Source organism: Hemitrygon akajei, chromosome 27, assembly GCF_048418815.1.
Source record: "Hemitrygon akajei chromosome 27, sHemAka1.3, whole genome shotgun sequence".
Taxonomy (NCBI): domain Eukaryota; kingdom Metazoa; phylum Chordata; class Chondrichthyes; order Myliobatiformes; family Dasyatidae; genus Hemitrygon; species Hemitrygon akajei.
Window position 1 is genome coordinate 48,534,669 of NC_133150.1, and position 12,927 is coordinate 48,547,595.

At 43.3% G+C, this 12,927-nt stretch overlaps 2 protein-coding genes across 2 annotated transcripts in view; one reads left to right on the top strand and one right to left on the bottom strand.

Moving 5' to 3' along the window:
* Positions 1 to 2,479: 2,479 nt before the first annotated feature.
* On the bottom strand, positions 2,480 to 12,598 carry yod1 (YOD1 deubiquitinase). The gene is made up of 3 exons (XM_073030901.1): positions 12,530 to 12,598; positions 5,852 to 6,065; positions 2,480 to 3,444 (listed from the first exon to the last, which is right to left on the bottom strand). The coding sequence occupies exons 2-3, from the start codon at positions 6,057 to 6,059 to the stop codon at positions 2,741 to 2,743; spliced, it is 912 nt and encodes a 303-aa protein (XP_072887002.1). The 5' UTR covers positions 6,060 to 6,065; positions 12,530 to 12,598; the 3' UTR covers positions 2,480 to 2,740.
* A 135-nt stretch (positions 12,599 to 12,733) lies between these two features.
* The window catches only part of LOC140717382 (6-phosphofructo-2-kinase/fructose-2,6-bisphosphatase 2-like), a 124,233-nt gene continuing 124,039 nt past the window's right edge, over positions 12,734 to 12,927 (top strand). Inside the window, exon 1 of the mRNA XM_073030911.1 lies at positions 12,734 to 12,789. Within this exon, the coding sequence (XP_072887012.1) occupies positions 12,768 to 12,789 (22 nt within the window). The 5' untranslated portion in view covers positions 12,734 to 12,767. The remainder of the gene's footprint in view (positions 12,790 to 12,927) is intronic.

Consider the following 12,927-nt stretch of genomic DNA (forward strand, 5'->3'; position numbering starts at 1 on the left):
TGATATTAGTTAATGAGTATAGACGCAAACTCTTTTAAAGTCTTTCAGCAACAAGAATATTGAAATATCCCCTTCTCACACCCCACAATGTGACCTAGCCATGAACCATACTGATGGTACATTAACCAATGATTGTTGCATCTCTTAGGTTGTGATGACACCTGCAGGCACATAGCAGTAGTGCAATTATTTGCCAAAGGCATAACAAGGAGGAATATACTCTTTCAAGTTCATGCAAGTTTATCTAAAATTAAAAGAGACTGCCCAAAAAAAAAGCATTTAAACAAGGGTTAGTAATGCCATCTGTTCAGGGAGATTTGAAAGGAAATTAGCTTTAGATTGAACAGCAATGACACTATGGGACTCACTTATTGGTAGAGAACTTCTACAGAGGAATATTTGATAGGGACAGTTTATCCTGAAGAAGAGCTACTGGTAAGGATTAAAACTAGACTCTTGATCTCCAGCTCACACTGGCGACCAGAGACACACTTTAACTTGTGATGTGAAATTAGTTCCAAATGATTTAACCCATTTCCTTTGTAGAAGGATCTACAAAGGAAAAAGCACTTGAAATATAGCAAAATACCACGTGTTCTTTGGAGATGATGTACAATATTGGTTTCAGAGTTGGGTGTAAGGCACATTGCTGCCACAGAGATCATTACTTTGCACCCAACATAAAAGAGAAGTAAAGGGTGCAAGCAGTTGATTTCTGGAATAAGCTGAGCTGTTTCCTAATATTACCTTGTATTAAACAACTACAATAATAACCTTGTGGTACAAAATTTGGCATGTTCACATACTCATAACAATCTGTAACAGGATTTTGCTTAAGTTATTAAAATTAGCTGAAAACAACAACTCAAAGACATCATCCACATGCTGGGCCAATAATGAAATCAAGTTGTTAGTCATAATATTTGTTAGCTGAGCTTTCACATCTTAACATTGTTCATTTGCAGTTGACTCAATCCTGAAAAATTCTAAATAGAGCTTTAGAAATTTTAAAAAATGGCTTCCTTCTAATAATAGCACCAAAAACTCAATTTTTCTCACTATTTAAATATGTATGCATCATTAAATAAATTACAAGTATATTAAAAAAATCTTAAACATTTACATATTGATGTATGTCTGATAAAAACATATGGCACATAAAATGATTGTGACTAAAACAGTTTAGGCCTGCTACAAAATGAATACTTCCATAAATAAATTTAACATCAATTAAATCAAAAGTCATCTTCAAAGATCAATGGGACCTGAAGTCATCTTTAAAGATCAGCTTTCCAAACCAGTTTCTTTGCTAATGTCAACAAGTGATTCACATACAAAATATCCTTAACTCTGTCATGATTTTGACTGGATAGAAGCCATTTTCAGAGTAATGGTTAAAACAGCAGACCACGATTTTAATTGTGTTATTGAATTAAGATGAGTAGATTTTAATTAAGTTTGACTTTGAAAAATCATCAATCCTTATACAGTGCATTGAGTCAATGTTAAGAGGCACTATCATGGATTTGATTACCCAAAAGTTGTTTACTGGGAAAGCTTTGGACTAGGACACTCACTGATCCACCCGCTGACAGTGTAACTGAGATCAAGTAACAATTTTCCATGTGCTAATGAAGGAATTGCAAAGTTTCATATCTGAAAATTATAGAAAGATTATTTCCTCAGAATTCAAATTTATTAACTGCACCTGAACTGACTCTGTCTTGGTTATTTTGTTTAGGAAGCTGCATCACCAATAGGGCTGCCTCCATGCGTGTTTATACAATCATTTAAGAGCCAAACCTTTGCCTTTCAAGTAACAATTTAACGCTGTAGCAGCTTTTAGGGGAGGCAAAAATATCCAGTGAACATTCCTCAAGATCTCACTTATGAAATACTTTGGCTGAGTGTGTAGCTTAGTCCTGGATACAATATGCCATTACCACTTCTATAAAGGGTAGGGATTCCTGATCTTAGAGTTGCCTTGGGCTGTTCAGTGAAACTTCCCTTAGACTGGGAAAGTGGGTTACTAGGCATTTATACAATAAATCAGGGGTTCGCAACCTTTCTTATGTCCCTACCACTAACCGAGGGGTCCATGGACCCCAGGTTAGAAATCCCTGCAATAAATGATAACTTAGCAGAACAATTAAAAAACATTTCGGGCCACCAACACAGGCTAGAAATGAAAGTGGTAACTCGGGATGTTATTCTGATGAACTGACCACTAAAAACTTGTTAAATCATTAAACAGGCAACTGTGCTCTTACCCTTGCCCACCCCCACAGTGGAATGATGAACCTATAGTAATTAGTATTCACACCAAAAGGTTTACATGTACTTTCTTCAGTTGAATATTTTGCAGTAAGGTGGTTTTCAGTTTGGCTCACTCTTGTAAGTTTAATTGGGAACAATCAAAGTCTGGAGAAACCACTGACATATTTTTCTGGCAATTAAATCTCTCCGTTAGTTAATACACTTAGTGGGGAAAACCTGAGGCAGTAACATTTTAATATGCAATGAGAGGTGTATAATAATAGATTGGAATAATCAGGCAAAATCAACTCCTACTATGTAAACAACAGTTCAAGAATGAGAACTAACCTTTTCAAACAACCAGCAATTTGATCAGCTCACAACTAATCAAACCAGGGTTTAAAAGATTCATATAATTCCATTTTGTTCCTAAAGAATTATTCCAGTGCATTCCAGGAGCGTGAGGTAGTTAATTATCTGAACATCACACCTCTCCAAAGTTGGTGTGCCCCGTCTCTTTAGCATGCTCCCTAGCTTCTACCTGACCCACCAGGCCCTTTTGGCAGACTATGCAACGCAGTGTGAATCTGTTCAGATCGGTGAACTGCCGTTTTCTTCTAGCCTCATCGCCCAGCTCCAGTGCCTGAGCGAGTATAACATCATCCGCTGTGGAGAAGATGGTTTGCGGTGGGGTCTCGGGGTCCTCAAACCGCCGTTCCAACGGGTCGTAGTGAATTCCGTCGTAAATCAGAAGCACCCGCTTCTTGTAGCTGACGTCCTCTCCAAACCTGTCGATTCGTACTGTCTGTGTATCCACGACACAGATCTCGCACCGGTAAAATTTGGATAGAATGGAGATCTCAATGGCCCCTCCCCATGTGTCACTCAGGCAAATCCAATTACAGTATTCCCAATTACTCTTTCCCAGTACCGCTTCTGTGTACGAGTGGGGGTCACTTGCCACGATCTGGGCGATCAGGTTCCGCATTTCTGGGGCACAGTTTGGTTCACAAACACCTCCTTCTACCACATAGTGGATACTTGTGAAGAGGCAGGAGTTGTCTGCAGGGACAACATGTCGAGTCAGGTGTGGGAAAGTACTCGTATCTGAGCTTTCCACACCAAGCTTTGAGATGGAACCTCTGGTTTTCACTACATCCCGTTCCTCCTCCACAATCAAAGTATCTCCTGGAAAAGAGTGCTTAATGTGACCTACTTGCTTACTTCAGAATTGGTTTAGACATTATGAAGAAATACATCAATGACAAAGAATATAGAGCAAACAAACAGATCTTTCATGCTAGGTTGTCACTCTTCATTCAGCTACCTGCTCATATAAACCTCTCCAATGCAACATTTAAATAGAATTTTCTGAAGATACATGGATGGGAGGGGTTAATGGGTTTAGACAGATTAATAGTTTGGCATGGACTAGATGAGCCGAACAGCCTACTTCTGTGCTGTAGTTTTCTAAGACTCCAGCATGTCTTTACCCAGTCTTTATCCAAACCAGTGGTTCCCACCCTGGGGTGGTGCATGGATCCCTTGTTTAATGGTATTGGTCCATAGCATAAAAATGGCTGGGATTTCCTGATAAACCACACATCTGCACCATTCACCTCAACCACCAGTTAGTATATCATTATATTCCCACGTGCCACTTTTTTGATAAACTCATTTCTTCTGAACTGTCCTTCTGATTTCTTGATTTACTGACTCCCAGTTCCTTCCCAGGTGTGTAAAATACGTTTTTAATTAAGACATTTAAGTGTAGACAATTGAACTTGCTTGCTAAGGGCAGATCACGTAATAAGGGATTTTTAACCCCATTCTTCCGTAATCTTTAAATCCCTCACCAAATGAGAAGTTGTCAACTGCTGTCTTAAATGCATACAAATGACTTGGCTTCCGCAGCTCTCTGAATTCTACAGATTCATCATTCTCAGGGCAGTGGGAAAGGGGTGGGATGCTGAGATTACTTGGCCAGCTAGTCACCTGCTCACAACATCCCAGGAGACCCAACACCTTCCCTTCCCAGCACCCAGAGCCCAAACATTCTGACCCAACGAAGCAGTGGTTCACTTGCACTTTCTCCAACACAGAAGCAGGCCCATCCAGTCCCATCTCCCCACACCAAGACCATAGCCTCCAAACCCCTCCCATCCATGCACTTATCCAAACTTCTTTTAAACGTTGCAATGGAGCCTACTTCGCTGGTAGCTCATTCCATATTCCATCCTCCTGAGTGAAGAAACTTGACCTCAGGTTCCCCTTAAATATTTCAGCTTTCACCCCTAACACAGAAATTTAGTTCTATTCTCACTTAAAGCCAGGGGAAAACACCTGTTTACCCTGACTCTACCCCTTAATTTTGTATACCCCTATCAAATCTCCTCTCATTCTCCTGTGCTCCAGGGAATAAAATCCTAACCTATTCAGCCTTTCCCTATTCCTAAGGTCCTCAAGCCTTGGCAACTTCCTTGTAAATTTTCTCTGCGTTCTTTCAATCTTATTTACATCTTTTCTCTAGGTAGGTGACCAGAACTGCACAGAATAGTCCAAATTAAACCTCACCAACTTCTTACGCAACTTCAACATAACAATCCAACTCTGATCCTCAAACTCTGATTTATGAAGGCCAGGGTGCCAAAAGCTCTGTTTACTACTTGTGATGCCACTTTCAAGGAATTACAGATCTAAATTCCCAGAACCCTCTGACTACCACACTCCTCTGTGCTGTGATGTGAAGTCTTAACCAGGTTTGTCTAAAGTGCAATATCACACTCATCTGCATTAAATTCCATCTACCATTTTTCTAGCTGGTTCAGATCACACTGCAAGCTTTGATAGTGTTACTCACTGACCACTTTTAGAGTCACCTACAACTTTCTGACCCAGTTTACATTATCATCTAGATTGTTGACATAGATGACAAACAATGGTCTCAGCACCGATCTCTGTAGCACACTACTAGTCACAGGCCTCCAGTCAGAGAGGCATCCTTGTACTACCACTTTCTAGCTTCTCCCACAAAGCCAATATCGAATCCAATTTACTACCTCACCCAGAATGCCGAGCAACTGAACCTTCTGGACCAGCCTCCTATATGGGGCTTTGTCAAAGACCTTGCTGAAGTTCATTTAGACAACATCCACTGCCTTTCCTTCATCAACTTTCTTAGTAACTTCTTTGAAAAACTGTACAAGGATTGGTTAGACATGATCTAACACGTATAAAGCCATGTTGACTATCCCTAATCAGTCCTTGTCTATCCAAATACTTATGCATCTTTTAACATATCTTCCAATAATTTATCCACCACTGACTTCAAGCTCACTGGCCTGTAATTTTCTGGTTTATTGGTACAGCCTTTCTTGAACAAGGGAGCAACATTAGCTATCCTTCAGTCCTCTGCCACCTCTCTAGGTGGCTAGTGTTTTATGTTTAGTGTTCAATTGATGGCCTCCTGCCTACCAAAGGTGAATGCAGATTGCATGACTACTATGTAGAATATCTCCGACTTGATCCTGCCCTCTTAATTACTCAGGCAGCATTTACTCATTTGTTCTGTAGACAAGGCCTTTAATACACTCACCAGATTTGATAGGACAATCCTTGAGAGCCAGTTCTCCATTGTGGAGATCCAGGCAGCATGGAGGATATCCCACCATAATTTTCTGCAGAGCACACGGAACCCCTGTTAGCTCTTCCACTTTATCTTTCAGTTCTTGGACACTGGATGACGAGGTCAGCCCTTGCATCAGGTGGGTTCCATTCTTCGCCTTGCATCGCAAACGTAGCATTTTACTCTGAAGGAACAAAGTGAAATTCTGTCAAAGGTGGCATTCAGCTAGGACTTTGTTGACAAGATCCATTTTTCTTTTACCATTTATACCAGTGATTCAAAGTGACCAAGATTGTGTGTTGCTGTGCCCCATACAGTTAAAATGTTACGTCACTCATTTCAAAAGTGCTTGATAGGAGCTGACAGCACAGAAATGAGACAATAATACAATGCAAGTTATTGTTTTATCAGATAATGAAAAAAAAATCAAATTGCTACATGAGAAGCAAGTTGTGTGGGAATGATCACATAATACTAAGAGCTAAAACTAAGATCCGCAATTACAAATAACATGTCTCGATCTCTCTTTCTATATACTCTCAATATAGATAGATCAGTTTGTATATAGTGTATGTGCGTGTACATAATCAAGGAGCCCTCCTACCTTGGTCATTCTCTCTTTGACCATCTCTCATTGGGCAGAAAATGTAAAAGCCTGAGTCACAAAACACAAGGTTCATATGATCTAACCTTTTAGACCATTCTAACATGACTTTGGCCAACCCTAATGAAGTCCATGTGGACAATGTCTACCACCTTGCTCTTGTCAATCCACTTCTCAAAGCAAAATCAAATTTGAGAGACACCTACAGCACACAGGCTCACAGTCATGCTAGACAACGAAGCAATGAGAATAATTTTACCCTTTGAAGGAGAAACAGCAACAAAATCAGTGGGCTTAATTGAGCTGGATGTGCCTGATTCTGTGACGGGAACCTTCTCCTATGTTAGTTAGTCCCAGAATAAATGATGGGCAAGTGGTTTAATATAAAGACAACAGAGGAACCATGTTATCGAGGTGGAATGGGTGCCATCAGCACAGTCATACAGCATGGAAACAGGCCCTTTCACCCAACTCAGCCACGCTGATTATATTGTCCAGGGAGCTCATCCCATCTGACCACATTGGCCTGCAGCCTTCTAAACCTCTCTGATCCAATTTATTTCATTGCTTTTAGACCTCATCCAACTCATTCCAAATACATACCACCCTTTGCATGAAGAACCTGCCCGGATGTATATTTAAAACCTCTCGTCTCTGATTTTAAGGCCATACCCTCTTGTTATTGGAACCCCCTCCTGGCAAACAGACTAAGATTTCATCCTGCTAACCCTCAGGACGTTATATACCTCTATCAGATAACCTCCTCAATGTCTCCGCTCTAGGGAATAAAGTTCTGGTGTATGCAATCTCTCCTTGTAACTCAAGCTCATCTTGGTAACTCTTTTCCACACTCTTTCTAGTTTAATAGCACTTTCCTATAATAGTGACCAGAACTGTCCACATTGCTGTAGAATGGAGCAGAAATGAGAATCTGTGGAGTTCATTGCCACGGATGGCTGTGGAGACCAAGGTTATGGGGAGAAGATAGGTAAATGGGGTTGAGAGAGAAAATAAATCGGCCATGATAGAATGAGCCGAATAGCCTAATTGTGCTCCAATGTCTTATTGAAACGACAGTGGCATAGCCCAACATTATTACAACTCGGAGCATTCCGGAGTTCAGTTCTGGCACCACCTGTAAGGTGTTTTTGTATGCTCTACCTGTGAAATGTGAGTATTTTCTCCAATTTTGTTCCATAGTTCAAAGACACACCAAGACAGGTGAGCAAAACTGCAGAGTGTTGTAGGCTCATCCAGCTCCATCACAGGCATGGCCCTCCCCACCATGCAAGAGACCACATTTCAGGAAGACAGCATCCATAACCAGGGATGCTCACTGTCCGAGACATGTGTGTTTCTTGTTACTGGCAGGAGCCTGAAGAGACACGTTGAAAGATTCAGGATTGGTCTCTTCCCCTCCACTACAATGGTTCATGAGCCCATGAACACTCACTTGCTTTTCCCCTTTCTGCCCCATTTACGTTGGCAAATTATAGCAACTGCATGTTTGTGCTGGGTGGAGATACACCTCTACGAAAGGAGGTAGAAGGCTCTGATAGCCTGCAGGTCACCCCTGGGCAAGGTGTAGCAGCTGCTTAGCCCTCCGATCAGAGTTATGTGAAGCCTTGGGAGCAGCTGGTGGATGGCTATATACTTCCCATTGCCTTCTTCTGGGTACTGTCTTTATAAGGCGGGTGAGCCCATCCACCACTTCCATATACCGGCCACCCGCCTGAAGTAGACACCATTCAAAGTAAATGTGTTATCAAAGGACATATGCCACCACCTACAACCCTGAGATTCTTCTTTTTGCAGGCATTCACAGTAAATACAAAGAAATGCCATAGAATCAATGAAAAATAACACACACAAGATGGACAAGCGAACAACGTGCAAAAGATAACAATTTGTACAAATAAAACACAAAATATTAAATAAGTAAGCAATAAATAGAGAACATGAAATTAAAAGCCCTTGAAAGTGAGTCCTTAGGTTGTGGAAACAGTTCAGTGTTGGGATGAGTGACGTTATTCCCTCTTGTTCAGCAGCCTGATGGTTGAGGGCAATATCTGTTCCTGAACCTGGCAATGTCACCATCACTGAACTGGACTCATCAGCTCATGTTCTTGATATTTATTGTTTACTTTTATTATTTTTTTGTTTTCTCTTTTTTGTATTTCCATTTTTTTCACATTGGTTGTTTGTCCGTCCTGTTTGGTTTGGTCTTTCAATGACTCTATTGTGTTTCTTGTATTTACTGTGAATGCCCACAGGAAAATTAATCTCAGGGTTGTAAATGGTGACATCCATAAATTACTTTGAACTTTGATATGGGTCCTGAGGCTCCTGTATCTCCTTCCTGATGGTAGTAGTGAGAAGAGAGCACAGGCTAGATGGGGAAGTCCTTCAGCCTGTGAAACTGCTCCTTGTGGAAGTGCTCAATGCTGGGTAGGGCTTTACCTGTGATCAGCCAGGCTGTACCCACTACATTCTGTAGGCTTTTCCGGTCAAAGGCATTGATGTTTCCATATCAGACTGTGATGCAACCAGTCAATAAATTCTCCACTGCATATCTATAGAAATTTGTCAAAGTTTTAATGACATGCTGAATCTTCATAAACTTCTAAGAAAGTAGAAACACTGCTGTGCTTTCTTTGTAATGGCAGTTACAGGCTGGGTCCAGGGCAGATGCTCTGAAATGATAACGACAAGGAATTAAAGTTGCTGACACTCGACCTCTGATCCCCCAATGAGGACTGGTTCATGGACCTCTGGTTTCCACCTCCTGAGGTCAATAATCAGTTTCTTGGTCTTGCTGACTTTGAATGACTGGTTGTTGTCATGACATCACTCAGCCAGATATTTAGTCTCCCTATCTGAAAATTCATTACCCACCTTTGATTCGGCCATTGACAGTGATGTCACCAGCAAACTTAAATAATGGGATTGGAGCTGTGCTTAGCCTCGCAGTTATAAGTGTAAAGTGAGCAAAGCAGGGGGCTAAGCACACAGCTTTGTGGTGCCCCCAGATAGATTGTGGAGATGTTGTTTCTAAACTAAACTTACTGGGTCTGCAATCGAGGATCCAGTTGCACATGGAGGTACTGAGGCCTAGGTCTTGGAGCTGATTGATTCGTTTTGAGGGGATGATAGTATTAAATGCTGAGCTATAGTCAATGAAGAGCATCCTGATGTAGGCACCTGCACTGTCCAGATGTTCCAGTGTAGAGTGAGAAGCCAATGAGATGGTATCTGCTGAGGACCTGTTGTGACATTAAGAGCAGATCCAAGTTGCTTCTCAGGTAAAGAGTTGATATGTTTCGTTACCAACCTCACAAAACACTTCATTACAGTGGGAGTGCTATTGGATGATAGTCATTGAGGCAGGTTACCATGTTCTCCTGGGCACCTGTATAATTGAAGCCTGCTTGAAGCAGATGGGTACCTCAGACTGCTGAAGTAAGAGGTTAAAGATATCAGTGAACACTCCAGTCAGCTGATCAGCACAGGTCTTTAGTACTCGACAGGGCCAAATGCTTTCTGTGGGTTCACCTTCCTAGAGGAAGCTCTCATTGGCCTCAGGTCACTTTAAAATCAGAATCAGGTTTAGTATCACCAGTATGTGACATGAAATTTGTTAAAATTTAGCAGCAGCAGTTCAATGCAATACATAATATAGAAAAAACTAAATATTAATAAATTACAGTATACGTATATTGGATAGATTAAAAATTGTGCAAAAAACAGAAATACTATATAATAAAAAAAGTGAGATTGTGTCCGAGGGTTCAATGTCCATTTTGGAATCAGATGGCAGAGGGAAAGAATCTGTTCCTGAATCGCTGAGTGTGTGCCTTCAGGCTTCTGTATCTCCTACCCGATGGCAACAGTGAGAAAAGGGCATTCCCTGGGTGCTGGAGGTCCTTAATAATGGACACTGCCTTTCTGAGACACCGCTCCTTGAAGATGTCCTGGGTACTTTGTAGGCTAGTACCCAAGATGGAGCAGACTAAATTTACAACCCTCTGCAGCTTTTTTCAGTCCTGCGCTCTCCATGGTACATCTATAGAAGATTTTGAGTGTATTTGTCGACATACAAAAACTCTTCAAACTCCTAACTAAATATTATCGCTGTCTTGCCTTAGAAACATAGAAAATAGGTGGAGTAGGCCATTCGGCCCTTTGAGCCTGCACTGCCATTTAGTATGATCATGGCTGATCATCCAACTCAGAACCCTGTACCTGCTTTCTCTCCATACCCCCGATCCCTTTAGCCTTCTTTATAACTGCATCGATATGTTGGGATCAGATTAGATCCCCAGAGATTTTGACACCCAGGAACTTGAAACTGCTCACTCACTACACTTCTATCCCTCTATGGGGATTGGTATGTGTTCCTTCATCTTACCCTTCTGAAAGTCCACAAACAGCTCTTTCATCTTACTGACGTTGACTGCCAGGTTGTTGCTGTGACACCACTCCACTAGTTGGCATATCTCACTCCTGTACACCCTCTCATCACCACCTGAGATTCTACCAACAATGATTGTATCATCAGCAAATTTATAAATGGCATCTGAGCTATGCCTAACCACACAGTCATGGGTATATAAAGAGTAGAGCAGTGGGCTAAGCACACATCCCTGAGGTGCATCAGCGAGGAGGGGATGTTATCACCAATCTGCACAGGTTGTGATCTTCCGGTTAGGAATCCAATTGCAGAAGGAGGCACAGAGACCCAGGCTCTGTAACTTCTCAATTAGGATTGAGGGAATGATGGTATTAAATGCTGCGTTATAGTCGATGAACAGCATCCTGACGTAGGTGCTTGTGTTGTCCAGGTAGTCTAAAGCCGTGTGAAGAGCCATTCAGATTGCATCTGCTGTTGACCTATTGTTGCGATAGTCAAATTGCAATGTGTCCAGTCTCTCCCCTCTCACCTTAAACCTATACTCTGTAGTTTTTTTTTGTTGTCTTTTACTGGAGGGGAAAAAAGTGTGTGCATTTACCCTTTTAACTTATTCATCACCTGCAGAGTAACTGTCTGAAGGAGACACAAACAGAGGAGTGACTGACAAAAAAAAAAATGCCTGCACTGTTACAGAAACCTGCAGCTGCTGAGAATCTGAAGTAAAGAAAACAGAAAGAACACAGGTCAGGCAGTATCTGCATCGAGACAAGCCTGTGCGACACAGGTGCCCCATTTGACACACCCAAGGTAGCTGGTTCCTGGCCGAAAGGAAGCCCCTGCTCCAATCCCCACATATCACTCAGCAGCTCCACTCCAGGGAAGCCGTTCTTGGAATGGGTTAGCTGTGCAGTCTGGGACTGGGCAGCAGCCCTAAGTCTCCAGTGCTCTGCCCACAGTGCACAATGTTATACCCCACACATGAACACAGTCTCCCTGCCAGCCTACAGGCAGTAAAACTCTGTGCCAGGCTGTAGCTCCCACAGCCACCATATCTGAAAAACAGTAACACCCTTCACTCGACCCTGACCTACCTCCCAATCACTCCAGTATCTTAGCAACAGTTACACATTTCCCCATCCCTGCAACAGTAATGTAACACACATGCCACGGCCCACAGCCCACCTCCGGCTCCTGCTGCCCATATTACTGAGCTAAGACAACCGCCAGTCCTCATCTTCCCGCAACATCCTCATCCCCAGTAAAACATCTGGACCCTACACCTCAGTAATAATAACAAACATTCCACTGGCCCCCCACTCTACCCCCACCTCGCTCTGCCCCAGTACCTGAGCATCCCACAGGAGCTGCTGGGACCCCAAGCCCATCGCCCCTCACCATCCACACCTGAGCAACAGTCCCACCAAACCACCTCAATCTCCCGCCTGGCCCTCCGCCTCATACCCGGTCCCGGGACACACCTAGCTAGCTTGCTACCCACCACCACCCCGCGCCCGGGTCTTCATCTCCTCTTTCCTTCCGCTCACCCCCAGAGCACACGGCCCCGATTCCTATCGTTACCGTAAGCGTACCCGGTCCCTCGTCTCCGCTTCCCCCCACCCCCCGGGCTCAGTACCTCAGTACCGCTGACACATTCCACAGCCGTCACTCCACGCCGGCGCCGAGTCTACCACGCATGCGCCTGACTTCACAAAGCGCACGCACACCCCGTGACCCCGCCCCTCACCTGCCAACTGGTTCAGTTTGCCGGGGGGGGGGGGGAGGGGCTTGATTGCAATTGACGCGGGGAGAGGAGGGGCTGTTTGTGACGTCACCACAGTGGTGTTAGGTCACGTGCTGGAGCCTGGTGGAAGATGTCGCTGCGGCCGAGGAAAGGTAAGGGCTGCCGGGTGCATACCGGCCGGCGAGGAGTGGGTCTGCTCCGCCGAGTAGCCGGTGGTGTACCGGAACCGGATGTTAGGAGCCTGTCAACAGGCACGGAATGCCGGGCGCTGGGGAGCGGGTCATCGGGCT